Here is a 27,395-nt window from a genome sequence, read left to right as displayed (position 1 = left end):
TGTTCTCTTAGAAGCCATCTTTAATTACAGTATGCGTCAAACAATTCATTAATATCCCTGCAGCTGTGATCCTGACTGGTCCTGAACTCAATTCCAGAGCCCTTTTGTTTGAGGTCGAGATAAGAATTTAATTTGGAGGGTTCAAACCCTGATAAAGACTTGCAGAGGTCGAAACCAGTTGTTTTCTCAAAGTGTATCATAAACAAGCTGATTACACAGTAAACACATTTAACTGAAGTTTCACATTACTCCTGCTCCTCAATACAGGCACCAACAGTTTCCCCTTTAGGTTTTGTTTGTAGAGTGCATCCCAATATTTACCCACTAAGCACAGCCCTATCTTATTCGAGTATTCAAATATGTATTCAAATGTTTCTCTCATTTGACTGTGATTATCTTTATTCCAGGTCTTGGCCACGTGGGAATGAGTCCCGGCTTCCCGCCAGGTCTGCCCAGTCCTCTGCAGCCCGTCTTGGGGTCGCTCACCCAAGATCCCAACTCCCCGCTGGTGGTTCTTCCAACAGAACCCGGGCCTCATCATCACCTAGGTATGCTGAGCATCCCTCTTACACCAAATCATACACACATACACACATCCAACAGAGTCCATATGCATTGCTGTGCAGCCGTACTTACTGCCGCCTTCCCTCCATTTGTACCATCAGAGCCGCTGCCATTTCTCTCCCAGAGTTTTAGTATCATTGGCTAATCATAATATAATGCTCAACTAAGTCCCTCTGTCAGAGGGACCATGTTTTATAGCTTCGTTAATGGGAGCAGCTATTCCATCGCTCCCCCCAACCCCCCCACCCCCTCGGCATGTGCCCGGTGTTATGCAAACCATTTTAACTGGCGTTCATCTCTTTTGTGGTGGAGCACTGTCGTGTATGGACTGGACTTTGTGTGTGTCGGCGTGTGCGTGTATGTGGACGTTTAAAGGTAGTTGTGTTCATGTCTGGAACTACATGAGATATCACTCAGTGTTAAGGGTTGTGTTGTTCATCTCAGCCATTGCTGGAGAGAGAAAGAAGTGTGTGTGTGTGTGTGTGTGTGTGTGTGTGTGTGTGTGTGTGTGTGTGTGTATGTGCGTTTGAGTGTGCATGTGTGTTTGTGTGTGGTGTGTGTGTGTGTGTGTGTGTGTCAACGCTGCCTTGCAAACAGGCTGTGAAATTTAATTATCTCCCGCCTCCCTTGCCTCGCTCCGTGGGAGTTCCTGCAGAGAGGGGAAGTGCATCCACTGAACCCTTCCCCTGGGAAACATTAGCCCACTCAGGCTAATCTCACAGAACAAAGGTTCCCAGCGACAAGGCAGCCAAGGAGGGATGTGTCTGTGTGTGTGTGTGTGTGTGTGTGTGTGTGAATTCATATAATGCTTGGTTGAAGCTTTTAGGAAGATGTGTTTCCCAACATAGGAAAATGAAAAAATAAATAAATTAGAAAGTCAATATAGAAATGACTTTCTTCTTTTTCACAACAATCAAAATGCCCCCCAAACATCTCTTATCTCTAATCGTCTCTTTGTGTTTCCCACTCTAGATGTTCTGGAGCAGTCAGGTCTGTGGCCCCCTGTGTATGGAAGCAGGGGCCCTCCTTCTCACCTGCAGCACCACCCTGTCTACTCCCGCTCCTCATTCCTACGGCAACAGGACCTGTACGCCCTGCAGCATCAGCACCAGCAGCAGCAGCAGCAGCGAGCCATGGAGCACATGCAGCGTCACTCCTTACAGGTAACACTAATATGACCCAGCCGCGTTCGGAGAGAGGTTTCATTTTAGTTTACGCTTGTGAAACGCTGTTACGAAATTGTCAAATGAGGAAGTGTGGAAATATTGAGATATTACACAAAACATCTTCCTTGAATGCAGCACCAGTAGTCATAGCAGCCCTGATTTCTAAACACTGAAAGAAAAGCATATGCACAAAACCCACTCAGTAATAATCATTTGAGCCAATGACTTCCTCTTCTTGTCTTGGCAAAAGGTTTAACTGAGGCGTTGGTGTGCAGCTTTTGCACTCTCACATTGCCAGATCATTTGGCAATCGAACAGTGTAGCTGACACTGATTTCTTTTTTCGTGGCTTCTCTGTCAGAGTTTTTTTTTTGGTAATTGTGCCTTTGTGGATTGTATTTTACCACCTCTTAATCTATTCAAAGCAAACTGCTGCAGCCCCCCTGATTTTTTTATTTTCCTATTGCTGAAAAAAAAATTGAAATGTTTTCACTTTGGTTTTGATGCAGCATGTGATCTGCGCAGTAGCTAGTAACTAAGGTTATTCAATAAAGTGAATTGGAGTAAAAAGTACAATGTATTCCTTCAAAAAAAAGTAAAGTGGAAAGTGGAAGTATGAAGTTGCAGAAAATAGACCTAATCAAGTAAAGAGCAAGTACCTTAAAACTGTACTTAAGTAAATGTACTTACATATACATTCAATCACTGATTTTAACAAAACTGGTATTTCTACAAAAAGCTGAACATCCTTCTTTAAGATGATATTTTATTCGTCTTTCACAGAGAAAACATGAGGAGCACGCCATCACCATCGAGGACTCTCCTCATGAATCCCACACCTCCAGAACTCCCTCCTCGTCTTCTTCCTCCTCTTCATCCAGCGCCTCCTCTCATGCAGGCAAACCCTTCTCACACACCCCTCCTCCGCCCAAGACACCCACACCATCCCCGGGGATGTGTCCCAGCAGCCGTCAGTCACCTTGCTACCACTCCCCGTCCAGGCGGCCGCACCCGCCCAACCCTCTGACCCCTGCGCCGAGCCCTGCGGCGGCGGCGCCCCGCTCCCCAGCCCTCAGCCCTGCTCCTTCGCACCTCTCTAAGGGGCTGGAGAGGGGCAGTGACAGAGGGGAGGGACAGCCACCTCAGGACTACCCACAATCCCTTGAGCCAGGTGAGTGTGGAGAAGCTTGGTTGATGGATCCACAGTCAGAAAAATATAGACAGCAACCAGGAAAGGGAGTGAGAGACAAGAGATAGAGAGACATTGAGTGAGAGGAGAAAAACGAGAGGGAGTGAGAGATGGAGGCTGCTGCTACAGAAATGAAGCACTGGTCTTTGAAGCGTGCTATTCTTTTGATTTTGCAGAAATTGTTTGAAGCATGGCTGATCTCTTGCTCTGTGTGTCCTTGAGTGTGTGTGTGTGTGTGTGTGTGTGTGCAGTTTTTCTTTTCTTTTTTTTTTTATCTGTGCAAGCTAAAGAGGGACAGCGGGCAGGTCAGCCATTAAGGTCAGAGAAAGCATATGGGCACTCAGTATGTGTATGTGTGACCTGCCAGCGTGGCTGTGTGTGCGTCCGATACCGGCATGTGTGTGACAAGAGGGAAGGTCAGTGAAATCTTCAGACAGACCCTCCTTATCCTTCAGGGGTCCTTGAGAAGTACAGGCGGAAGGATACGCATTCATCTAGCCGTGTTGTCAGGGGGCGGAGGGATACCATCAATAATAAGAACGCGGGGGTGACAGGGCCGGCGCTGCAATCACAGGAAAACGGCAGGGTGTCATCAATATCCCACGTAGATCTATACACTCACTCACACTTCTACACACACACACACACACACACACACACACACACACACACACACAGACAGTACATAAAATATAAACTACTGTACACACAGACACACGCACACGCACTCCCTGTGTTTGCTGCGCCCTGCTGTCAGTGTATTATGCCAACTGTAATCACGTGCTTCATCCTGTCTGCCTGAACAGAATGGCAATGAATTTAAAAGGGAAAGGACTGACTTAAAGAGGCATTGTGCAGATTTGGGAGATCCAAACTCAGAATTGTAATATTTACAACATTAATTTACTCCATAACTGAGGAAACGAGCTGTTCTCAGAGGATAATAAGGTCCCTAGAACACTGTTTGAGACTATAAAGGTGGCAGAGCCTGCCACATATAAACAAAGTAAGACAGTATGTGATTGCGTTCTTTATAGTTTATTTATTCAGTTTATTCAGTCATGGAAATTAAGAGAGATTGTTTTGTTTGTTTTGGCAAAAAAACAAAAAGTAAATGAAAATCTTTCTCTTTATTCCCCAAATCTACATAGAACTCCTTTAAAGAACATTGAGATTGTATTTTTTCTGTAGATGCTTGTGAATAAAACGTACAGTTTGTTGAGATTTATGTCAAAAGACTTATCAAACATTCTTCCTTCCTCCTCTTTCCTCCAGACCTACCACCTGTTTACACTTACCCTCCGATCACCATGGGTTACAAGGCTGGGCCCTCGCCTCCTGAAGCCCGCCTGGCCGAACAAGCCACGGCGGTGGAGGTGGAGCCGGCGCAGCCTGACTCAGAATCCCTCCCGCGGCCGTGCCACGTCCAGCCTCTCACGGAAGAAGAGGAGAGGAGGGAGGAAGAGGATGAGAGAGACTGCAAAGTGGTTGCATCCCAGAGTGGAGTACCAGAGGAAGAGAAGGAAGAAAGGAGGCTGGAAGCGAAAGGATGCTCCGTCTCCGAGCCCCAGAGTGAGATTTCTGGATTGCCGCCATGCCCTTCCCCAGCTCTGCTCCTGGATCCAGCCTGCCCGGCGTCAGCCACGGGCAAAGCCCTGAAAGTAGAGCTCTCTCTGAGCCTGGAGGAGCCCCAACTATGCAAAGAGCAGGAGGATGATAGTGAGTGTGGAAAAGAGGACATGCAGGAGGAGGAGGGAGAGAAAACGAGGCCTGAACCAACAGAATGTACCGCCTCTGTGCCTGGAGAGGAGGAGAAGGAGGAGGAGGAGGAGGACAAAGATGAAGAGAATGTAGAGGTGGTTGAGGATGATGAGGAAGAGGAGAAGACCTTGGTGGAACTAACATGTAACTCTCCTGCTACTTCTCCTCCGTCCTCTGACCTCTCCCTCCCTCCCACGGCGAGCACAGCGGCTCAGCTCCAAGGGGCCTACATGTGGAGCCTGGAGCTCCTGATCGCCGCTGCTCTGTGCGCCACCAGAGATGCCTTGTACCCACCTGTACCTGCTGTCCGGGCCCCGAGCCCTCCGCCTCACCACGGTATGGAGATACTGGGGGAACTGGCCGACCTGGAGATCCAGCAGAGGAGCAGGGAGGGCAAAGAGAAAGATGCTGAGGGTGAGTTCATTGACAAAAATGCACGTTTTTTTTCTTCAACCGTACACATCTGGCTTTTTTGCCCACGTTCTAACCTTTCATACATTTATGAAATGCTTGTGAAATGTGACCAAATATGTAGAAATGTCCTCAATAATTACGTGTGTCCCAGTTAAAAGTTCTTGTCTACACAGACACACATGCTTACTGTACAGTGAACGGAAAAAAAAGGGGGTCTGGGAGACGTGTGCAACCCAGATGTGGAGACTCACACACTAACAGCTCTCTCTCTCACACACACACACACACACACACACACAAACACATACACATAAATTTCCCACTTACTGTCCTGCTTCCTTCCTCAACTCGGACGTTCTTGCCCGTAGAACATGTTTTGCCCTGTGGGAAGGGTGTGTGGGTGTGTGTGTGTGTGTGCGCGCATACATGTGTGCGTGTATTTTTGAGAGGGACACAGGGATGGACAATCAAGCAGAGCTTCAGACACAAGCCAGGACACACACAGACACACACAGACACACACAGACACACACAGACACAGACGCACACACACACACACACACAGACACACAGACACACACACTCTGCCCAGTATGTCCCCCAGGCTCTGGCGTCTTGCTTTGCTAATTAGACCCTTTCCTTTAAAGCACTTCTCCTGTAAGCGCTCCTATTTTCCTCTCGTCCCTCGGAGAGAAAGTGTTTTTATTTATGCCAGCATCTGTGTGTGTGTATGTGTGTGTGTGTGTGTGTGTGTGTTTGCCCGTGTTTGTGTGTGCGCGTGCACACATGGCGGCGAGTGTGTGTGTGTGTATAAGCTGTTAAGTAATCCCAGATGAATCCCTGCTTTCCTCCATCAGAGTCTATGTGTCTCTCCACCAGGCTGCCTGCCTGCCTCCTCCTCCTCCTCCTCCCTCTTTGTTATTCCCCCCCGCCCTCACCTGCCTCTTCTTTTTTTTCCTCTTTTTTAAATATTTTTTATTTATTTATTTTATATTAAACCAATGTAATCTTGTGTGTAAATCCTGCCTCTGCAAGCCTTGTTGACGGAATTAATAAGTGTAAAAATCATAAGTCGCTCTGCAGCTGCCTGTGCATGTGTGGAGAGGTGTGTGTGTGTGTGCTGCATTTGTTTACATGTGCGCGCACGTGGCTCGCATGCGTAATAGGTGTGAAATCAATAAGTCCTGTCGTGGCGCGGAAAACGTTCTCCAAATTGCAACGCATTTATTTAAAACCCCGCTCCGGCCTCGCTGCGTGGAATGTTATTAATACCGCTGATGGCGTTTTTGTCATCCTGAATGTGTTTGGGAGATGAAACCGATCCCAGACAGATGCATTTATGCCGCTCCTTGACGCGGAAGGATATCTCAGCCTCTCCCTCGAGATCGCAATTACAGATTAAGGAATCAAGAGAGACTTTCCCCTCCAGTATAAATTAGCGCCATTACTTCTATTTACACATAGGCAGAGGGGCTGTTTGTGTCATACTCGCATCCACTCCCCCACATTTCCTTTATTTTAGAATTTCAGCTCAATAAACTTCCTTAATGGCCTCTAATGATGACTAGGCCCAGATCAACTGTAATGGTTTTTAATTTTCCTCCACTGTTTTTGTTTCTCCCCTTGAAATCCCCTGTGCCGCCTCTTATTACCCCCTCGCCCCCCCTTTAGGGACACAGTGCGGTGTTATTAGTGTGTGTGTGTGTGTGTGTGTGTGTGTGGCATACTGTGGGCGGAAGGTATCTATCGATTGTGGCCATCCTCCACGATACTAAACTAGGCGCGGTGATGTCAGCGGTGATGTCATCCTGTCAGGGTAACCAGAGCGTGCCATTGGCTCGGAGGTCTGACAGATGAGATGGCGTTGACCTCTGCGAGCCGGGACAGGACACAGCGCCACGTCTCTCCCCTCCTCTCTCTCTTTCTGTGTAGACTTACCTGTTGTTTGTTCTCACATTGATCTTTAAATAAAAAAAAAATGTTTTTATCACGCTTCACAGATGAAAACTCTACTTCTCCTCTGTTTATCGCATCTCTCTCTCTCTCTCTCTCTCTCACACACACACACACACACACACAGGTTTTAATAATGTCAGATGTCAGTGAATAGGCCTTGCAGCTCCAGTGCACAGCCTGTGAGTGATCCAAAACCTCTCCGCTTCTCTCCCCTCCTCTCCTCTTCCTCTTCCTCTTCCTCTCCTGGAAGGGGAAATTGGATTCTGTCCATGTCCATAATGAGGAGATGTAGGAGAATAAATAGATAGCTCAATAAACACTTTGCCTCTTATTGCTTCTCCTCCCCTTTACTCCCCATCCCCTCCCTCCCTCCCTTCTTCTTCTTCGCACTCCTCCTCCTCTCCTTCTTCTTCTTCTTCCATCCTGCTCTCCTTCTCTCCAGTTCTCCCTCACACACACACACACACACACACACACACACACACACACACACTCATGTCTGCGCAGCTCAGCGAAAAACATCGTACATGCATGTGTGTGTTCAGAGTGGTTTATTTGCATAGGTTTGTGTGTGTGTGTGTGTGCATCTCATGAATATTCTGTTTCATCTGCTGGTGCTGTGACAATGACAGAGTTAATGACAGTGACAGATGCAGAGATCGCTCCCCCTCGAGTGTGTGTGTGTGTGTGTGTGCGCGCGCGCGTGCGTGTGTGTGTACGATTAAGCAAGAACACCAGTATACATCAAATAAACTACACAGCTAATATCATAAATATCACCACTTTTCAAGGCACGGTTTCATCGCTCCACAAATAAATCCGTTCAGCGCACAGCATGTTTTATAGCAGCGTGTCAGCAGCCGTGTGACGCAGCGATCTAAAAACCCCAAACGATCCGTCTCCGTGCAGGTGAAGACATGCTGACCTTCGACCTCCACAGTCTGGCCACGCTGGCGGCCGCCCGCGCCCTGGAGATGGGGGGAGGGGCCTCAGACGCGGGGGCAGGGCGCCAGTGTCCAATCAGGAAGAGGCTCAACCTGCGCAGGAAGTGCAGCTGGACGCCTCGCCACGAGCCGGTGAGGCTGCGTGCTTTTGTGTGTGTTTTATGCATGCAAAAACATAAATCATTCATGCTGAAAATGTGGAGTTGAACAATGGACACACAGCTCATTTGTTTTTCCTACCAAGCTTTGGAAAAACATGAACATGATACAAACATGATACAGGAATGTATATTTGAGGATCCAAGCCGCTAAAGTACTTTTAGTGATGCAAATATGTGAATCAAAATCAGCCATAGTACCTAGATCATTAGAGTTTATCGTGCAAACACTGTAGTGTGCGTACTGAGGTATCATAGACAAATATAAATACCCCAGTGACTGTGAAATGTGGAGGAATCTTGCAGAAGTTAAAATGAGAAAATGTCATTTAAAATATTTCAGTTGATTGCATAACAAGATAAGGTGATGTTGGGGTCGATCAGCATTTATCTCTCTTTGAATAGTCCCAGAAATAAAGACAAATAAATATAATATTCTTGATTCATTAAAGAATGGGCACTGTGTAGTTTTGAAGGAGAAATTCTAACTCAGAATTTTATTCTTTAATAATATTAATGTGGAAATAATACAAACTTTCCATGACGGAATAAACAAGATGTTCTCAGAGGAAAATAAGGTCCCCAGAAACCTGTTTGAAGCATGAAAAGGTGGCAGGGTCCGCCAAATATAAACAAAGTAAAACAGTATGACATTGTGTTGTCCTTTAAGGTCAGTTTGTTTATTCAGTTTATACAGTCATGAAAACAGAGAGTTTGTTTATTTAGTTTAAGCATTAAAAAATGAGTCAATGAAGATCTTTCTTTTCTGATTAAAGTTTCACCCCCAAAACTACATAGTGCGTTCCACATTTAACAAAACATTAAAAAAAAATATGAATTAATCTACAATCCATCAAATAACCATTTTATCACGGAAAGGTTCGTTACTTTATTTTTGTTAATGCCAGTTACTACAGTTTTTACATCCAGCGCCAGGTCGATCTCCCAGAAGCCTTTGAGCAAAAACTGCAGCTGTAGTGACTGAACTTGTGAGCTTGTAGTCGCAGGAAAATCCGTCTAATCATCATCAAGCTGTCCAAACACAAGCTGCCCACTTCACATATCCAGTGACTGTTGAACCTGGTTTGTGCTCAGCATTGAAATACCCCTGCTTTGTGTGCCCGTGTGTGTGTATGTGTGTGCGTGTGTGTGTCAGGTGTGCCCAGTGAAGGGCTCCATGGAGACGATGGGAGGGGAGGAGCTGGCCATGCGTGTCCAGCTGGCTGAGCTACAGCGCCGCTACAAAGAGAAACAGAGGGAACTGGCCAAGCTACAGAGGAAACACGACCACCAGTGAGCAAAGACAACACACACATGCGCACACACACACACACACACACACACACACACACACACACACACGCACACACACATCTTTTTGTCTAAATTGAGTCGTGCATTCCAACATTCACAATTCTGCTGTCATGCTGCATCCTCCTGATTTATCAGGACTTGCAGCCTGCTCATACCTAATGCAGTTTGACCTGTAGCCGATACAAGTCTCCCCCTGTTTTCTCCTGCTGTCCTGACTGCATCTTTAATCTCGCTCTGTCTTCCTCCTTACCCTCCTCGTCTTCCTCTTTGCAGGAGAGAGGAGACGGCCCGTAGCCCTGCCCGCCGGGGGCCCGGCCGCCCCCGCAAACGCAAGTCCACCCCCGGCCCAGCTGCCGCAGAGAGCTCTAAGAGACTCAGGTCAGTCCCCTGATATTGCGTCAGTATAATCAGTGTGATTGGCAAGCCCCGCTCATTCATCCTGATTTCTGTTTGTGTTTTTAGTGAAAGGCACGGTTGATTTTCAAGAAGTTCTTCTTCAGCTGAATTGATTCAAATGCTCTATAGCTGATGATTTGCTTGATTGGGCACTGGAAGGAGCTGCTCGCACGCGCACACACGCACACACACACGGGCGCACGCACAAAATGGGTTATATGATGGGAGCTGTGAGCTGGGTGTGATTTTAAATGAGAGAAGGTAATGGAGATGAGGCCTTCATTAATCATCATTAATCACTTTTAATCATATTTATCACTTGCATTGATTATGCCCTGATTCTGTGCGAACCTCAAGCATATATTAATACAGCTGGACAAAGTCCTGATGTACAGTTATTACAGTGATAAACGACTCAACACCACCCCCACCCGCTGCAACACACAACCACACATTATTTAACACCTCAGACGCTGCACACACATTCCTGCACGAGCTGGGAAACACACACACACACACACACACACACACACACACACACACACACACACACACGCACACACACACACACACAGTATTCAACAGTCATAATGATAAATGTGTTTTCTCATGCTGCCCCACCTCTGTTAGCATGTGCACCCCTCGCCTTGATAAAATGATTAGAGAAACTCAAGGTTTGTCACGGTTACCATGATTAGAAGGCGCTAATGAAAATGACAATGGAAGGCTTTGGTCGTACACGCCGGTGCACCACACACACACACACACACATTCACACAGAAGTTGTTTAATTAGTAGCGCTGGTCGCTACGTGCCTGAGCAGCATTTCTGTTGTTATTAATAAGCGTCCTATCATTTGTTTATGCTTTCATCTCCTCGTGAGAGTTGTGGGTTGAGATGAAAGAGGAAGAGAGTGAGCGGTAGAGAGGAATAGTAAGCAAACTCAACCGACGGTGGCTCCTGGTACACGCTTATACAGTATATGGACAAAAGTATGCGGACACCTGAGCATCTGTGTGTGCTCGTTAGTGCACAGTCTCCTGAAACTAAGAATTGATGCCTCAGAATGGGCATATCATATCTACTTTGATTGTGTTTTTGCCACTGTAGTGGAATGTGAGATGAGGGGTATTCAGTTGGACACAGTCTGCAACATCACCTCTAGTTGCCTCTAAAACGTAAACACCGGACATTTGATATACCGGCCTCTGCGAAATCTTTCGTGAATAACCCGGCCGCAGGGATTGGCTCTCATTCAGCCATGAGTGTTTTGAAAGAGGGACCCGTAGTGGCAGAGAATGACATACTGTGCCTTTAAGGCCTGACAGAGTCCCTCTTCCAGTTCATCATTCATAATTATTCCCTTATGTACTCGGGGGAATTGTATTGTATGATATTGCCAGACCAGAAGTATGCAAGTATTTGAACAAAGTATGTGCGCTCTCGCTGTAAAGTTGATGAGGACATGACATGAGGTCAACTTTGAGGCTTAGAAGCTCAGATGGGGTTAGAGGTGAATGGGGGGGGATTTCTGCAACAGACAGATGTGATCTGGAAAACAAATCATTCAGATATTTTTTAGATATTTTTTTTTACATAGATAAGATCTCAGCTTTTCCCTTCTTTTCTCGCTCTTCTCCTCTCCTCTCCTCTCCTCTTCTCTCCCGGGAGCGGAGATGCTGAGAGCCAAACCTTCCCTCTGTGGGAATATAGGATTCACCTGCCTCAGACACCAGCTGCTGTCAGAGTGTGTGCACTGTGTGTGTGAGTGAGTGTGTGTGTGGGTGTGTGGGTGTGTGTGTGTGAGTATGTGCTGGCTGCCTGTGGTGTGAGAGTGCATGCATACAATGAAGGAATGAAAGAGAGAGAGAGAGAGGGAGAGAGGGAGAGAGAGAGAGAGAGAGGGAGAGAGAGAGAGAGAGAGGGAGAGAGAGAGAGAGAGAGAGAGAGGGAGAGAGAGAGAGAGAGAGAAAAGGAGGAGTAGTATTCAATAGAGGTTAGTGTTTATCGATTGAGCCCTGAAGCTCCGGTCAACGGACAGACTCTCCCGAGACTGCTTCATCTTTCCCTCTGTCTCTTCCCCTTCCCCCTAAACTATTCTCCTCCCCCCTCTGTCTCTTCTCCACTCTCCTTCACACCAGATAATTCTCATCCTTTCATGTGGTGAGTTTCATATTCGCACGGCCGCTGAATATTTCTGTGTTTGCCGTCAAACTGCGCAGACGCTCGGCAGAGCCCGTCTCTTACCTCATCAAAATGAGTGTAGAAGCAGAGTGGGAAGAGAGTGAGACAATGAGTGAACCCCGGCAGAGAGGGATATGAGACTAGAAAGAGGGAGAGCAAAGAGGCAGCCTCACAGAGAAAAGCATCCTTTTTAAAAGGAGGGAAATGTGTGATCAGATTGATTCTGTGATCCGTTTTATACACCACAAGTCCTCATTTATGTCTCGTGTTTTTATGTTTTCCAGGGCTGGGTTCAATTTACTGGAGGAGAACGCCAGGAAGAAAATGACCAATCACGGCTTCAGCAGCCTCAGCTCCACACAGGTCAGTCCCTCTGTGGTCTCTCCTGGATCATCCACACACACTGACAACCACTTCCTGCTGCTAATGTTTTTTTTCCCTTTCTTGGATGTTTCAATTAGCGGAAAGAAATTAGTCAATAATTAGCTGCTCTGCTCCCCGTTTGCAGATGAAAGCTCGCTGTAAGCACAGAGGTCGACCCAGCACCCTGAGCTCCAGGCTGGCCAGACGGGTGACCCACCTGAAGCAGAAGGCTGCGGCCCAGCGTGGTGCACCATCGGCAGGCATGCTGCACTGCAGAGGGACCCCTGGTGAGGAAGATGCCTCCAAGAATCACTGCAGAGGGAGAAAAGGTAGTTACAGAGGGAGCACATATACATGCTAACTATCCATCAAAAGGGCTGTTCCACCAAATATACTCATTAAAGTGTGTTCACGGGTCTTGGGGAGTATTACTGCATATATAAAAAAATAGTATAAAGCGTTTTTGGCTCCAGTGTGTAAACACACATTATGTGTTACCTTTTAAGAAGAATGCCAAAACTAAACTCCTTCCTGCTGTCAATCCATCAGACCTGCAGGAGGACTGGGCAGCTGGTCAGACTATAAACAGAAAGAGGGGTCGAAAGCCCAAAGTGCTGATGGGCGTCAACCCAAACAGACCTTACCACAAGGACGGCCGGACATCTGAGAAACAGGAAGTTAGGGAAGAGAAGAGTGACAGCGAGAGCTCAGAGCACGGTGAGTTTCACTCCGGGTCACAAACAGGGGTTTTCTCAGGATTTTCTGTGTGTTCTAAAATCCAGCAGATGAATGCTTGCTGATAAAAATTAAAATACCACCAAAATAATTCTATGGCCTTTATTTTAAACCCTTTGTTTGTGAAAAAAAATGTTCAAATGGTCCATCAGTGCTGCGAAGAGAGAGTTCATAGGCTCTTTCACACTTGAGTCACGCTGATTTTGGCTGATGGCTCAGAGAACATCAACCAGACATTGTGAGATTTCGCTATGAGAGTACGTCTGTGTGTTTGTGTGTGTGTGTGTGTGTGTGTGTGTGTGTGTGTGTGTGTGTGTTTGTGTGTGTGAACACACGAAGCGTCTCAAAGTGAGATGTCTGCCGTCATCAGGGAGCCTCCTCTCACTTCCCAGCTCGTCTGTCAAACCGTTAAAAACCGTTAACGACTTGCCACAGGCATGCAACACAGCCACCCCTGCCCTCAACACCATACGGTAACGTGAGCCCGCTCTGGCCCCGTTCAGAATGTCACACCCAGGTCCTCCCCTCTCTTCTTCACCTCCCCAGCACTGTGAAAATTCTCTCCTCGGTGGCTTGAGTCAAGGAGGAACAATGAAATTCATCCTGACTTTAAATAAGATGACTCTGAAACTGACAAAACTTCAGGGAAACCCTTTGCGGCGCTGATGGTGTCGAGAGGTAGTGGTTGAATGTGTGTGTCTGTGTGTGGGTCAGTGTTTGTGTGTGACTGAGGCAGAGTGTTGATGAGGAGGCCATGTAAGTGACAAGTGTGTCAGAGATGTGTCGACACCCGACACGACCCCCGCAGTCAGCGACACACAGCTGCCAATAACAATCTGTGTGTGTGTCCATGTTTGTGTGTGTGTGTGTGTGTGTCAACATTGGCCTCTGCAGTTAAGGAACGGACTGCATTATTGTGCAGCTATCAAGACAAGTTTGATCAATCGATGGCGACGTGTTTCCCTCGCTCTTCTAACTTTTGCATTACGATGATGCAAGTTTAGCCAGAAGCTCGTGAACTGAACTGTAGGCGCCGGAGGAACATTGAAAGCCTGCTGTCAATATATCTCATTAAGTGAGCCCCTGGCTTTAATTAACAGTGTTTACATTTCGTTGACTGACTGATCATATTGATGCTGCGATTTCACAGAGGGGGAGGAGGACGGCAGCTACGACAGCGAAGATGGAGCCGGTGACATGAAGATTAGCTCGTCCTCTAAAGAAGCTCATGCGAACCCTGCTGGGATTGTGCCTTTATCGTCGCAGTCCTCCAAGCTCCAAGCAAACCAGAAAGCCAGGAGTAAGAGACCAGGGCCACCAGGTGAGATCTTTATTCATGCTGCTGCCCTGAACATGGTTTTACTTAGTGTTCAGTTTTTGACTCAAGGTGAAGGAAATTTGGAAGTATAATATTTTCAGGTTGGAAATGCTACGTCTCACCCAAGCACAAAACTATTTTCACATGCGTACGACTATTAGTGCCTTCTTGTCTTGCTAAATGTTACGTTCCCTCAGAGAAAAAAGTGTTATGTAAGTGATGTTGATATGAAGGCTGAGCAATTTTATCTCATCAATAACAATCTGACATTCTCAGAAAAGTGTGTCAGATAACTGTCATGCCTCTCTGGAAGACCAGGAAACTACAGAATCTACATTTCTTAACTCACATTAAATAAGATCTCTTACCATATCTAATCCTGCAATTTATCTGCTTGCTCTAATTTTGGTGTATCTGATATTGTTGCGGTGTCATAATGTTTGTTGTTCCAGAACTACCATTGAAACTTATGAAACAACCCATAAGTTCACACACTTTTTTTCGTTTCTTTTCAGTTTGATGTCGATGTTTTTAAAAGGATAGGACAGGACAGCCCTAACTCTGAATTCCCATGTGCATATTTTCCTGTCGTTTTACCCGGGTTGCTAAGCTATGACATAAAAAAACACGATTAATCCGTTTCATTAATGATGTTCCAACACACCGATATCAGATCGTGCATCTAATTGCCATGATGTCCCCTTCAGGCTCAGGCATGGGGAGCCTGTCCAGCACAGATCAGAGGACAGAGCCCAGAAGGTCGAGCCTCTCCAGCACAGAAAGGGGACGTCCAGACTGCCATGGGACAAAAAAATCACACCTGCCCAGCTGGGATGTGTCGTTGGTGGGCTGCAGCTTTTTGGACAGTCGGGGGAACCACGGAGCTCTGACGGAAGCAAACAGGGCCAGCAAGGAAGCCATGAGAAGGAGCTCAGTGGGACACGGCATTCTGGGAAAGGTGAGACATCACAGTGTCTGGTGAGGAATGGCGACTTGTGACCTTACACTGACAGAGCAGTATTTTACTATTGCAACTGAAAACTTTTCGACCAAGTAAGTCACTCTCTGAGAGCTGTGATTTATGCCACTGCTCTATCACATCGCCCACAAAACTAGCATTTCCCTGCTCAGCTGCTTCACCCATTCACTTCTGTGTCAAGTGTCTCAGTCCCTTCTTTAACATTTTAAAACTTTGTACAACTTCCTGAGGTTGATACCTGTTGAGCTTGATCATTTGCTGCTTTGCAAATTTAGACTCAATGTCGGAACTAAAAGCTCTTCCAAAGTTCAACAATCATTTGAATCTATGTGCTTTGCGACGATTTTGTTTCCCTTGATCATTCACACATAATGGGAGGGAGGATTGAAAAGGGAAAGGTGAGATGCGTTTGATAATTTTAGAGGCGCGACAGAGAGGTTACGTAATCAGTATTGCAATAAAATTACCGCTGTCAAAGCGTGGTAAGGAATGTAATTGCATTATTTCGGGCAATGAGCTTATGATCAAAAGGGACATGCTGGCTTTTTCGTGTAGAGAACAAAACAGCGGTCAGGACAGGGGTCAGCTTGACTGGAAATGTGAGTATAAAAGAAAAGGTGACTCAGAGAAGGTCACTCCTTCAGCTGTGTGCATAAAAAGGCTGAGAAAGTCAGAAGCAAGGAGGAATTTGGAAAAGCCCTCGCCTAATGTTCACTCCTTCCTTGTCGGAGTGAGCCACACCCTGCCAGGAAGTTAGAAAATCCTGTCGATTATGACTTAAACTACCTACCAATAACTCCTTTACAGGCAGGCAGTATATCGGCTTAAAATCAGTCACTTTATTTAATATACCGTTTACCGTTGTCATAGGTGTGTGTTCGCATGCCTGCCTGCTGCATTAACACACCAGCGGCCCTGTTGTATTCGTGCAGGCAGCCGTTGGCGAGACACCCACATTCATTTTAATGAGAAAGTGCCGCGAGGTTGCTCTTGTCTTTGACTCATTGTGAGGGAATGTCCAAAAACACATAACTCCAAACCAAACACAGAAGTATAAAGATAATCATTGGCCATAACCCTACACACACCCATGCATGCCTGCGAGTGCGCACACACACACATTAACACACACACAAACACACAAACACACACGCACCAAGAGTACTAAAGGGAAATAATCACCCATGCCCTCTGGTGACGAAACTTCTGTCACTAAAATATATGGTCTCCTGATGTGGAAAACTCCAAGAGACAGCACATGCACGCCCACACACGCACACACACATCATCTCATGCATTGAATGTTATGGTCTTTTCTTTGGAAAGGCTAAATACAAGCAGAAACCTGTTGGGCGAGCTGACTTTCCATCATCAGCCATCATTCATCTCAAGATAGACTAGCTTAAACCGGTCTGAAGATGGATAGTATCTGGTGTGAGCGTGTTTGTGTGTGAGTGTTTGTGTGTGTCCTTCGGTGAGAATGTCAGTTTGAGTTCAAGCTTCTGTATGAGCAGTCGTCTGCCCTGTTGACGTATCTTCGGGCAATATGGTAGTCTATCTGTTCGAGAGCTGCAGTTATGACTGACTGCGACCTTTGACCTTTGAGTAAACGGTGACAAGTGAGAAAAAAAAATCCTGCACGCTTAATTGAAATATCACATTTCAAGCGGAGTCCCTGCCGGCGGTAGCTTTGCGCTGATGGATTCACCACATCAGTCTTGATTCGGTCACTTGCAGATCCTGTTTACCGTTTATTAATTTGTGCATATGATGAGTGATTACATATCCTGCTTTCTGTCCACTGATGTCATATCCTGCTTCCTGTCCAGGCCAAGGGTCACGCAGTGAGCCGGCTCCTGCAGAGCTTTGCGGCCGATGACGGCTTTCGGTTGGATGAGGAAAGCAGCTTTTCTGAGGGCGAGGAGGAGGAGGAGGAGGAAGAGGAGGAGGAGGAGGAGGCGCAGGAGAAAATGATGACCCACCTCCCCCCCAACATGCCTTGCAGAATACCTGGTAGGCATAAACAGTGACACATCCTTTAAAAGAATGCTGGATCCTTTTCACACATGCATGCACACCCCTTTCTTTGCCTTCCTGTTCACGTCACATAGCAATAATTCAACACGCTCACAAATTATGTATATCTTCCCCTTTGTCTTCTCCATCCATCCATCTTCCCACCACGCCTCCCTCCGCAGCCCTGCCAAACTGCGTGTTGAGTAAAGAGATGCTTGTGGACGGGCTGAAGATCCTGATCTCTAAGGAGGATGAGCTGCTGTACGCCGCCTGTGTCCAAACTCTGGACCTGCCTGACATGTAAGATACAAACCCATTAAAGAGTTTAGAGTTTCCCACAGTACTGTCTAGTTGAAGTGCGCTAAAAATTAAAGATTCCTTTACATAATAAAACATGAAGCTTCCAGGGATAAGAGCAGAGTCCAAGATGGATCTTTCTCTGGGAAACCCTTTAGTTAAGCACTAAACAGACACAATACAACAAGAGTCTTGTTCAAAACTTCGACCAGCACTCGTTGAATGCCTGGCATCTGTGAGAATCTCGACAAATGAGAAGTCTAGATGACTACAAAAGCCAAAAAAAACAGCAGTGACAGTCAATAAAGCTGCAAGTGACAGAAACTGAGCACCAAACCTTGAATTTAAGAGGGAAAATTATACTTTTTTTAAAGAAATGTATTAATTTCATTTCCTTTTAATTATTTTCCTCTTAGATTTAGTGTTGTCATCGAAGGGGAACGAGGAAATCGGCCACGCATCTACTCGTTGGAACAACTACTTCAGGAAGCTGTGAGTTTCAGTGTCAAGGCTGCATGTCTTTAACATTTTGCAGTTTTGTGGGTAGTTGTGTGGGGACCTTTAAATGAATTTCCACAGGAGTTACATGAGAAATCTGTGATTTTTCTAGGTGTTAGACGTGCGGCCCCAGACCGAGGCCATCCTTACTGCGGGTACACGAGTGTGTGCCTACTGGAGCGAGCGCTCCCGTTGTCTTTACCCTGGATACGTCCATCGAGGTGAGCAAGACGGACTGACAGACTTACTCTGCACAGGTACACTGGTACATTCCAGGGACTCATGTCCTCTGTCCTGTGTGTTGTGCTTTAGGAGGTCCAGGTGAGGAGGAGAAGGAGGGCAGTGTGATGGTGGAGTTTGATGATGGAGACAGAGGAAGGATCTCTCTCGCAAACATCAGGCTTCTGCCCCCAGGATATCAAATCCACTGTGAGTATAGACAGAGATAAAGGAAGGTAGCCAGCCAGCCAGCCAGACAGACAGACAGCCAGACAGACAGACAGCCAGACAGATATCCAGCATTATATTTCTTTTCCTCTGTCAGGTGCTGAACCTTCTCCAGCACTTCTGATCTCACCTGGTCGCCGTGGCCGACGAAGCTCCACCCAGGAGAAGAAAGACGCTCCCACGGAGAAACCAACCAATGAGGACCCAGCAGGGAGGCCCCAGGAGAAAAGACCAGGTGAGGCATCCTCTTCCCTTTCAACAAACGTGTAACGTTTTGCAGGGATTTGCCCGTTTGGAACGTGATTTTTATCTGGTTCATGTGTGCAAGTAAAACTGTTGGTCTTCCAAAAGCTCTAATTTATGTTGTCTGAGAAGAACTGGTCTAACTAGTAAATACCTGCACACAGACACACAGCCCCTCAGGCAGTACTAAAATCCCCCAAACATTTACAGGCACTTACAGTTTCTGTCAACCAATTATCAGATGCCTCCATGTCAAAGGCAAGCATTCCTTGTTTGCCGCCTTTCATTCACTTTATATGATCACATTAATCACTACTTTATGAAGTGTCATCAGTGTCCTTTTGTAACTATGCAACATACATGAAACTCATCACAAACTCAGTGCAACAATAAAGCTGGAGGGAGAGACATGTTTACCAGGTTTGTTGTACTTTGATTAATGGTTATGTCGAAACTTACCTGTCTAGGTGAAGATCAAAGAGATAAGGATATTAAGTTTCTCCAAAGCTCTTAGTTCCACAATTAATCTCAGACCTGTCAGTCTATATTGATTATAACTCCTCTCTGTTGCCATCTCCTTTTTCAGTTGGCAGACCGAAGAAAATCCACTCAGTGCCTAAGACTGCCAGCACGCCGACGCCAGTAACAGACACTGTAACCAAAGGCAACGCTTCCTTGTTGAACTGGTCCACACCCAGGAAGAGACCGCCAGTTGACTTCTTCCTCTTCAATGGGACATCCCGTAAGACCCAGAGGAGGATACGTGAGCGGGACTTGGGATTCTTTCATCGGCCCACTTCCCACCCTCTCGGACCCCCCATGCCTTTCAAAGGCATCTTTGGCTCCCCTTTTGAAGGTGACTCATTCAGCAGCATCGCCAACGGCTACTCTACCTTTGGAGGCTCTGTGGTCGGGCGACCTGTTACCACAGTAGCCTCGATTGGGCTCCGGGACTCCTTGTCCTCTGCTTGCTCTCCAGCTGTCCCCACGGCAATGGCAGCTGGAAGCAGGAAGCCATTGAGCGAACGCGACAGGAAACAGTTCCTGGTGAAGCTTGACCATGAAGGAGTGACCTCTCCTAAAACAAAGAACAGCAAGGCCCTGCTTCGACTGGGGGGGAGTGGAGGGAGAGGAGGAAAGAGTCTCGCCTCCACAGGGGCACCACTGCGATACATCCATCCTGCCTTGCTGGTGAAGGATGGCAAGAAGGGAGACAAAACCGGAGCCCGTTCTGAGGCTGTTGTAAAGGGCGCTCCACCTCTGAGGAAGGATCTTCTGTCAGCAGGTCATGGGGGGGATTATAGTTTGGACTACCAGAGTGACTGCCCGAGCTCCTACTCTGAGCTGGATGAGGATGATGAGGATGAGGGTCAAGACGCTGAGTCACGTGGAGGAAGTGCAGCAGCCTCATCCCACCGTGGTGGTCGATTTCTCTCTCGTCTCTCCGTCTGCTTCTCCTCATCCTCCTCATCTTCTTCCTCCTCCGGCTCCATCTCCTCTTCGTCCCTCTGCTCGTCTGAAAATGACTCCTCTTACTCCTCTGATGAAGAGTCCTCCTCTGTGCTGCTGCGCCGCGCACTTCTCCAGCAGGACAAACACAAGCACAGGCAGAACATGACCTCTGACCTCCTGAGTCCTGACCCTACCACCTCCAATTTATCTCCCTCCGCCTCAGCTCCGGCTCATGGCTTTGTGGCTAAAGCCAGCATGGCTGTCTCAGTATCGAAGTCGAGGGGTGACAGAGCAGAAGACAGGAAGGAGTTTGCGTCAAAAGGGAGTATGGTGGCTAACAGTAGCACAGTGAAGACCCAGCTAAAGAGGAAAGAAGGAATTGCTAACAGCCACCATCAGAGCCAAAGCAGTCCTGTGAGCCAGCAGTCGAAACCTGCCTCCAAGGACCCGGCAACAGCTAAGAGGCAGAGGATGTCGTCACCTGAGCCTCTGCCTAACATGACTCCTCTTCTGCCTGGACGCCAGCTGTGGAAATGGTCTGGCAACCCAACACAGGTAGGACAAATCCAAGATATAAGAGATACTCTTGGCAACCTTTACTGCTTTTCGTCACTGTACTGCAGAACTTTTTCCTCATTATCTTGGTTATATGCTTTCAAAATCATTGCCTTAGGTATCGGTAACCTACTTAACCTCACAGCTTAAGCAGGTTAGCGATTGTTGTTCCAGTTTCTGCTGTGTCACACCTTGATTATATACAGTACATGCAATGATCAAATATGATCGCTCTTGGCATTGCTTATTCTGCCTCAGACTTTGTACACATTGGTTACACTGTAAGGCTTACTCCATGTGGCTAATCTCTGAGTTTGTTATCCTGATTATTAAGTCATGATCCTTAGATAACGGAACAAAACAGTCTGAGCAGCCGCTGCCACTCTCAGCTTCCCTTCTGCCATGTTGTTTGCTTTGTAAACACTGACTGAATTGTGCAGATTAATAAAGAAGCTGACCAATGGGTGTGCACATGCCCCAACGAATCATAAAATGGAGCCGATATGTAGATCTGTTACCCAGGTTATGGTTACTGTGATCATAACTTCTACATCAGTTTCAGTTAAGAGTGAGTAACTGGTCTGCCTGCAAACATGCTCTTGAAATTAAAAGTGTTATGATAAGTGCTACCCCCCCCCCCCCCCCCAAACACCTTTTCTTTGTTCAGGAGTGGTTTTTTTGGCTTAACACTTGCCATGTTTGGTGATGAAGTAAACCTCTTTGCACTGAATAAATTCACTGAGAGTGCTATTTTTGTTCTCTTCCCCGGACAGAGGCGAGGTCTGAAGGGCAAAGCCCGCAAGCTTTTCTACAAGGCCATCGTGCGGGGCAAGGAGACGGTGCGTGTCGGGGACTGTGCTGTGTTCCTGTCACCTGGCCGGCCCCAGCTGCCCTACGTGGGCAGAGTGGAGAGCCTCTGGGAGTCGTGGAGCTCCAGCATGGTGGTCAGGGTCAAGTGGTTCTACCACCCAGAGGAGACACGCCTGGGGAAGCGACACCGAGATGGCAAGGTAAAGACCACAGAGTGCAAGTACAATTTCTAAAATGGGAGCGGTCAAAGTAACAGTCCGTGACATTTTAATATAAATATATTACCACTTTGCTTCTTTTTATTCCCTATTCCCATCTGATACAAATGGTTGAACCGCCACTTAGTTCATGAACCTGCTACCATTTGCAGTTCTGAATACTGAGGTGGGTCTTTCCCTGGGAAAATCTCTGCTGCGGAGGAAGTCATGCATTTTGCATATCTGACAACAGCAATTGTGGTTTGTTTTGAAAAAATACAAAAAGAGCTAGGTTAGAATCAGCAGCAACTTCATAAAATAAGAAACTCAAACTTCATCGTGAAAAAAACCCCACAATAAAAGACATGGCGAAGATGGTATGTGTGGGAAGAATAGAAGGAAAACAGCAGCGAAGATACTGCCACCACAAACATGACAATCTTACCACTTGAGGAAAGCAAGTGTGAATGCAACATTTGGATTATCTTGCTGACGTATCAACCGCTCTTCCTGTCTCTTTCCTAGAATGCCTTGTATCAGTCGAGCCATGAGGATGAGAATGACGTGCAGACCATCTCCCATCGCTGCCAGGTGGTCAGCAAGGCCGAGTATGATCACCTGGTGCGCGAACGTAAGCCCGGCAACACGGTGAACGACCTCTTTTACCTGGCTGGAACCTATGAACCGACCACCGGCCAGCTGATCAGCGCAGACGGCATGGCCATCGTGTCCTAACATCGCCAGCTGGAGAGGAATCCAAATATTGACCTGAAGGCTGGAGTTGACTGATTCCAGGATGGTCCTCAGAACAGAGGGAAACCAAGACAAAGAGTTGCGGCTCTGCGTGTTGATCTGTCCCTTGTACGAGAAGGAGCTAGCCCCACTGGATAAAGCCAGACAGTACTGGCACTTAGAGGAGTCTGTGAAAGTCTGATCCAGATTTAACCTCTTTATCAGGGGTGGCTCCTTATTGCAGCGAGAGTCTTCAGCCCTCCTGTGGCTGAAATACTGGAGTATCTCGTCACTGCGACAAAAGAACAGGACCCAAGGACATGAGCACTTTGGAGCACAGTATGGAGGAACGGTGGCAGACTTTGCTCTCCAGCAGGAGAGGCTATATTGGAAGGAGAGACTTCATGTAAACCACACTGGTTTGGAGGTTTTTAATGGTCTTATACTGGTAGTTTGAAGATGACAACGTGATTGGGAGATCCCCAACAGGACCAAAAAACACTGTAGTTTGGACTTTGTGTGTTAATGCGTGTGTGTGTGCGTGTGTGCGTGTGTTTGCAGAGTGGCTGCGATGACCCTGTTCGGCATTTAATGAGCTCTAAGTAAATAGCGCTTTAGCGTGCGCGCCTGTTTGTACTGTATGTGTGGTCATGCACGTGCACACATGCGCTCTCCAAGCAAAGATGGCGTCATGACACGCCGTCCGTATTTCTCTAACACTCTGAATATTAATCTGTCCAGTGCTTAGCGTGCAGAAAACGATTTCTTCTCCTGTCAAGCCATACACGTCAATACCTCTCTCTTGTATCCTCCTGTTCAGGTGCAGAGACACATGTACAGGTTGTTGGATTGTCTTTATGAACGGAGCGTGCTTGTTGGTGTGCGTGCGTACGTGTGCATGGGCGTGTGTGCGTGAGCTTTGTACAGCATTATGCATAATATAACATGTTGTAAATAGTATACATATATATTTGTTGTTGTTTTTGTTGTTTTCTTTTGCAGAGAAGATTATTTTATTTAGATTTTTTTAGGATGTGTGCGGGTGGGTTTGGGAGGGTCTGACGGAGGGAGGAGGTTGGGGTTAGTATCCTTCTCTCTCAATGCACTGAACAGAATCGGAGGTTTGGATTTGGGGTCAAACTGTACAACTGATGTGAAGACATTTGTGGTTGTAAGCCCTGCTTTTACGCGAAGGCTGAATATGTTGAAAGGGTGTGTTTTTATGTTTTTATAAGAAAATCAGAAAAAGGCTCTTTTTAAATGTGTGTCCAAATTTTTTCTCCTTATTTTACTCCGTCGGGTTTAGAATGTGTGTTTCCTGTTGGGAGCTTCTTTTTTAAAAAATTTTTTTTAACAAATACTGGAAAAGAAACTGAGTTTCTGCTGTTGTCTGATCCTAAAAGAATCTAGCTCTTCTGTATCTATTTTAGCCTGTATTCCTATATGAAATGTAGATATTTATCTGGCATCAAAAAGAAACATACCAAAGCACCTGTGAGTTTACGCTTCAGCGCATTAGAAGAAAACAATTTTATAAAAAAACATTCAATCAAATCTGAATCCGGGACCCCTGCAATCACCGAGGTATTTTAAGTCGAGCTCCTCTCGTTGTCTGCTCCTGTTCATCCAGCGCTGCAGCAACATTGTCTGCACACTGCCCAGCTGATGCACTTGAGCTCTCTATGGCAACCAGAATGGCATCACGTGACTGTGAAGGACAATCAGAGCCAATCAATGGGACAATGTTGAGAGACGAAAAAAAAGAAAAACAAGATAAGGATCAAATCACAAATTACGCTTCTTGTCACTTTTATTCCTGCTTTGCCAAAAATGTCTCTGCGTGTGTGTTTTATGTTCGCTTGTTTTCCCTCATTTATCATTGTCTTACTGTTTATGCAAGCCTGTGATGACTGTTTGTTGTCAGTGTATAGGATGTACAGGGGGGAAGAACATGAATGCCTTTTTTTCTTATTTTTAAGGACGTTGACTGACTTTTTAACAACCATGTTGCTGTTACACTGCAAAGCAAAAGCTTTAAAAGGAATCTAATGTGAAACTCAGTTTTAAAATATTACTTTTATGGGTCTTTAATTGAATATTTTTTAAAGCTGTATTTTTCTTTAAGAAACACTGGATTCAGTTCTAACCATCACGTTTTGACGGACGCGACATCATTTTGTTTTTTTGTTTTTTTTTAGACCCACTGGAACCTGCTTTGTATGGTTGAGATAGCCTACTAAAAGATATTATGTAATTTCAGTCATTCTTTGGAAATATGACTTAAATATTTCCTCATGTACAAAAGGAAAAAATTATTTATCTTAATTTTATTGCCTTTTTGTGTTTCATTAAAAAAAAGATTCTTAAAAAAACACAACTCTTTCTCTCTATTTCCTCTGGGTGTGAGTCCTCTGAATGCCGCCTTGTGTTCATCAATGCCGATCATTTGTCTGCTGCAGGAAAATGGACCACAGAAGAAAGCTTGGAAGAATGAGGAGGGGAGGGAAGAAAGAAAGAAAAACACGAGAGGAGGAAGCAATTTGAAACTGTAGCTGTGGCCGATAGAGGGGGAAGAATGGGGAGAGAAAGGGAAACTGTATCTAGCAGCGTTTCATGGGAGACGACGGGCAGGATAGAGTCTCCTCCGGCTGTACAGGTGGGTCGGAATAATAAAAACGGAACAGGACCATTAAGAGAACAAAGCAAGGGTATCGGCTTCCAGCCTGCAAAGATTTTCGAATCCTGACTTAGTGCGTGTGTGTGTGCGTCCAAAAATGCACATCACATGTACTCATCAGATAGGTCCTTCTTTTATACACCACTATAAATCCACACAGCCTGCATGCACTCCAGTCCTTCTATGCTTTGTGCTCGCCTCTGTGTGTGTGTGTGTGTGTGTGTGCGTAATGTGAGAGCTTTGGAAGAACATTTGAGATTATCCCCTGCAGGGTGTGGAGTTTCTGGGACAAAGTGCGCAAAATTTACTGCATTTTATTTGAGACTTCCTGTGAAATCTTCACACCTTTTTATCACACTGGAACCGGAGCCTTTGTGACGCGGCTTATTGCAACATTTAAGTCTGGATGGAGGATTTACCTTTGACCTCGAATTACAGTGCGGTTGCCTCGTGGCAGCCCGCGAAGACGGCTCGAGCGCGGCGTCGCCTTGAACATCGGCTGTAAACTTTATTTTACTCTCTGAACTGCTTTTTTAAAACGTCGGCCGGCCTCTCCTTTGACTTTTTTTTTTTTTCCTTTTTCTTCTTGGCTGGCGTATCTCTCCTTGCATTACTTGTCAATACAGGAAAGTTGACTCACCTTTTTCATAAATAACTCTGCTAATGGTCCTTGGCCGCAGTTTGAAATCACACACATTCAGCCTCTTTGTCCAGCGGGATGTGTTTGCTTTCCTTTTGTATTCTGCGTTTCGCTGTTTCGGCAGTTAAACATGTTATTACAAAGATATGAAACAGTGTGACCATACACACATGCACACACACACACACACACACACACACACACACACACACACACACTTGCACCCATTCTGCTCACTGTTGGTCTTTTACATCCTCCTCATTGGCTCCTCAATCAACCAACGCCTTCAAAACACACAGACATTAAGTGCAGTCTTTGAATGCTTATCAGCAGGTTTGCGTTGGGCTTATCTGGTTGACATTGTTAAACTACTTTACCCAGAATGCTGTGGGAGATAGGGGCACAATGGGAGGCTGGGGGTGCCCTCTGGGTTAATGAGTGAGGGCTTTCACGTCGTAACAGCAAACATGCCGCAAGCTGATTTGTCTGTGCGTGTGTGTGTGAAGGGTCAAGGTGTCAGAGCCAGGTGTGGCAGGCTTTAATGTGTGTTTGAGTTTTTGGGTGGGGGCTGCTGAACGGCAGCAAAGGCAACACATTGGAAGCATGTCACCAGTTTGGAGGAATCTGGAGGATCCACTGTGAACAGCTCAATCAGTGTGTATACCTGTTTGTGTGTGTGTGTGTGTGTGTGTGTGTGTGTGTGTGCACGCGCGCATGTGTGTGTGTATTTTACATGGATATTGAGTGGAAATCAAGGGAGAGGTGGTGACCAGCGAATCAGTAAAAATTGGTGGATTGACAAAAGAAAGTGTATGCACCTGAGTGTGTGTCTGTGAGTGCGTGTGAGCTTGTGTGTCTGTGTGTGTGTGTGTGTGTCTGTGTCTGTTTGTGTGTGTTGGCAGGGGGAGGTGGGGGTCCAATCCGGAGAAAGCCCTCCATTTAGATATAGCCTAAACCTGTCACTGAAGTGAATGAATGGCTGTCAGCTGCAGTGGGATGCAGCGTGTGTGTATGTAGATAGTTTGTATGTGTGTATTAGTGTACAGCTTTGCGAGTGTGTGTGTGTGTCAGGCCACTCAGAGCAGGAGTAAGGAGATCAGCAGTCTTCTCTCTCACCTCATCCATCGTTCATATGAGCCTCTGTGAGCTCGCCACCAGTATCCATCTTACTCTGTGTGTGTGTGTGTGTGTGTGTGTGTTTGTGTGTGTGTGTGTGTGTGTGTGTGTGTGTGTGTGTGTGTGTGTTGTGTGTGTGTGTGTGTGTGTGTGTGTGTGTGTGTGCGTGACATTGTAGATGTCCATATAGCCAATCTGACTCACTGGTAGTTGTGCAACGTATTCTGTGGCAACAGATGGTAGGCTTACATAAATCATGGATTCTTGGCAGAGTG

General features: G+C 46.3%; 1 protein-coding gene across 2 annotated transcripts in view; it reads left to right on the top strand.

Moving 5' to 3' along the window:
* Window positions 1-25,064, top strand: part of bahcc1b (BAH domain and coiled-coil containing 1b) — a 59,119-nt gene extending 34,055 nt beyond the window's left edge. The window contains exons 8-28 of one of the 2 annotated variants that reach the window (XM_030400161.1): window positions 408-548; window positions 1,537-1,727; window positions 2,513-2,900; window positions 4,194-5,093; window positions 7,959-8,125; window positions 9,308-9,444; window positions 9,739-9,843; window positions 12,330-12,408; window positions 12,554-12,695; window positions 12,958-13,125; window positions 14,294-14,464; window positions 15,169-15,419; window positions 17,270-17,453; window positions 17,639-17,756; window positions 18,170-18,245; window positions 18,364-18,472; window positions 18,564-18,680; window positions 18,796-18,933; window positions 19,528-20,948; window positions 21,722-21,958; window positions 22,481-25,064. In XM_030400161.1, the coding sequence (XP_030256021.1) occupies window positions 408-548; window positions 1,537-1,727; window positions 2,513-2,900; window positions 4,194-5,093; window positions 7,959-8,125; window positions 9,308-9,444; window positions 9,739-9,843; window positions 12,330-12,408; window positions 12,554-12,695; window positions 12,958-13,125; window positions 14,294-14,464; window positions 15,169-15,419; window positions 17,270-17,453; window positions 17,639-17,756; window positions 18,170-18,245; window positions 18,364-18,472; window positions 18,564-18,680; window positions 18,796-18,933; window positions 19,528-20,948; window positions 21,722-21,958; window positions 22,481-22,690 (5,450 nt within the window). In that variant the 3' untranslated portion in view covers window positions 22,691-25,064. Of the gene's footprint in view, window positions 1-407; window positions 549-1,536; window positions 1,728-2,512; window positions 2,901-4,193; window positions 5,094-7,958; window positions 8,126-9,307; window positions 9,445-9,738; window positions 9,844-12,329; window positions 12,409-12,553; window positions 12,738-12,957; window positions 13,126-14,293; window positions 14,465-15,168; window positions 15,420-17,269; window positions 17,454-17,638; window positions 17,757-18,169; window positions 18,246-18,363; window positions 18,473-18,563; window positions 18,681-18,795; window positions 18,934-19,527; window positions 20,949-21,721; window positions 21,959-22,480 lie in introns of both variants that reach the window. The other variant, XM_030400160.1, reaches the window with a different exon arrangement.
* The last annotated feature ends 2,331 nt before the right edge of the window (window positions 25,065-27,395 follow it).

Source organism: Sparus aurata, chromosome 20 (assembly GCF_900880675.1).
Source record: "Sparus aurata chromosome 20, fSpaAur1.1, whole genome shotgun sequence".
Taxonomy (NCBI): domain Eukaryota; kingdom Metazoa; phylum Chordata; class Actinopteri; order Spariformes; family Sparidae; genus Sparus; species Sparus aurata.
This window is presented reverse-complemented; position numbering and strand designations above follow the sequence as displayed.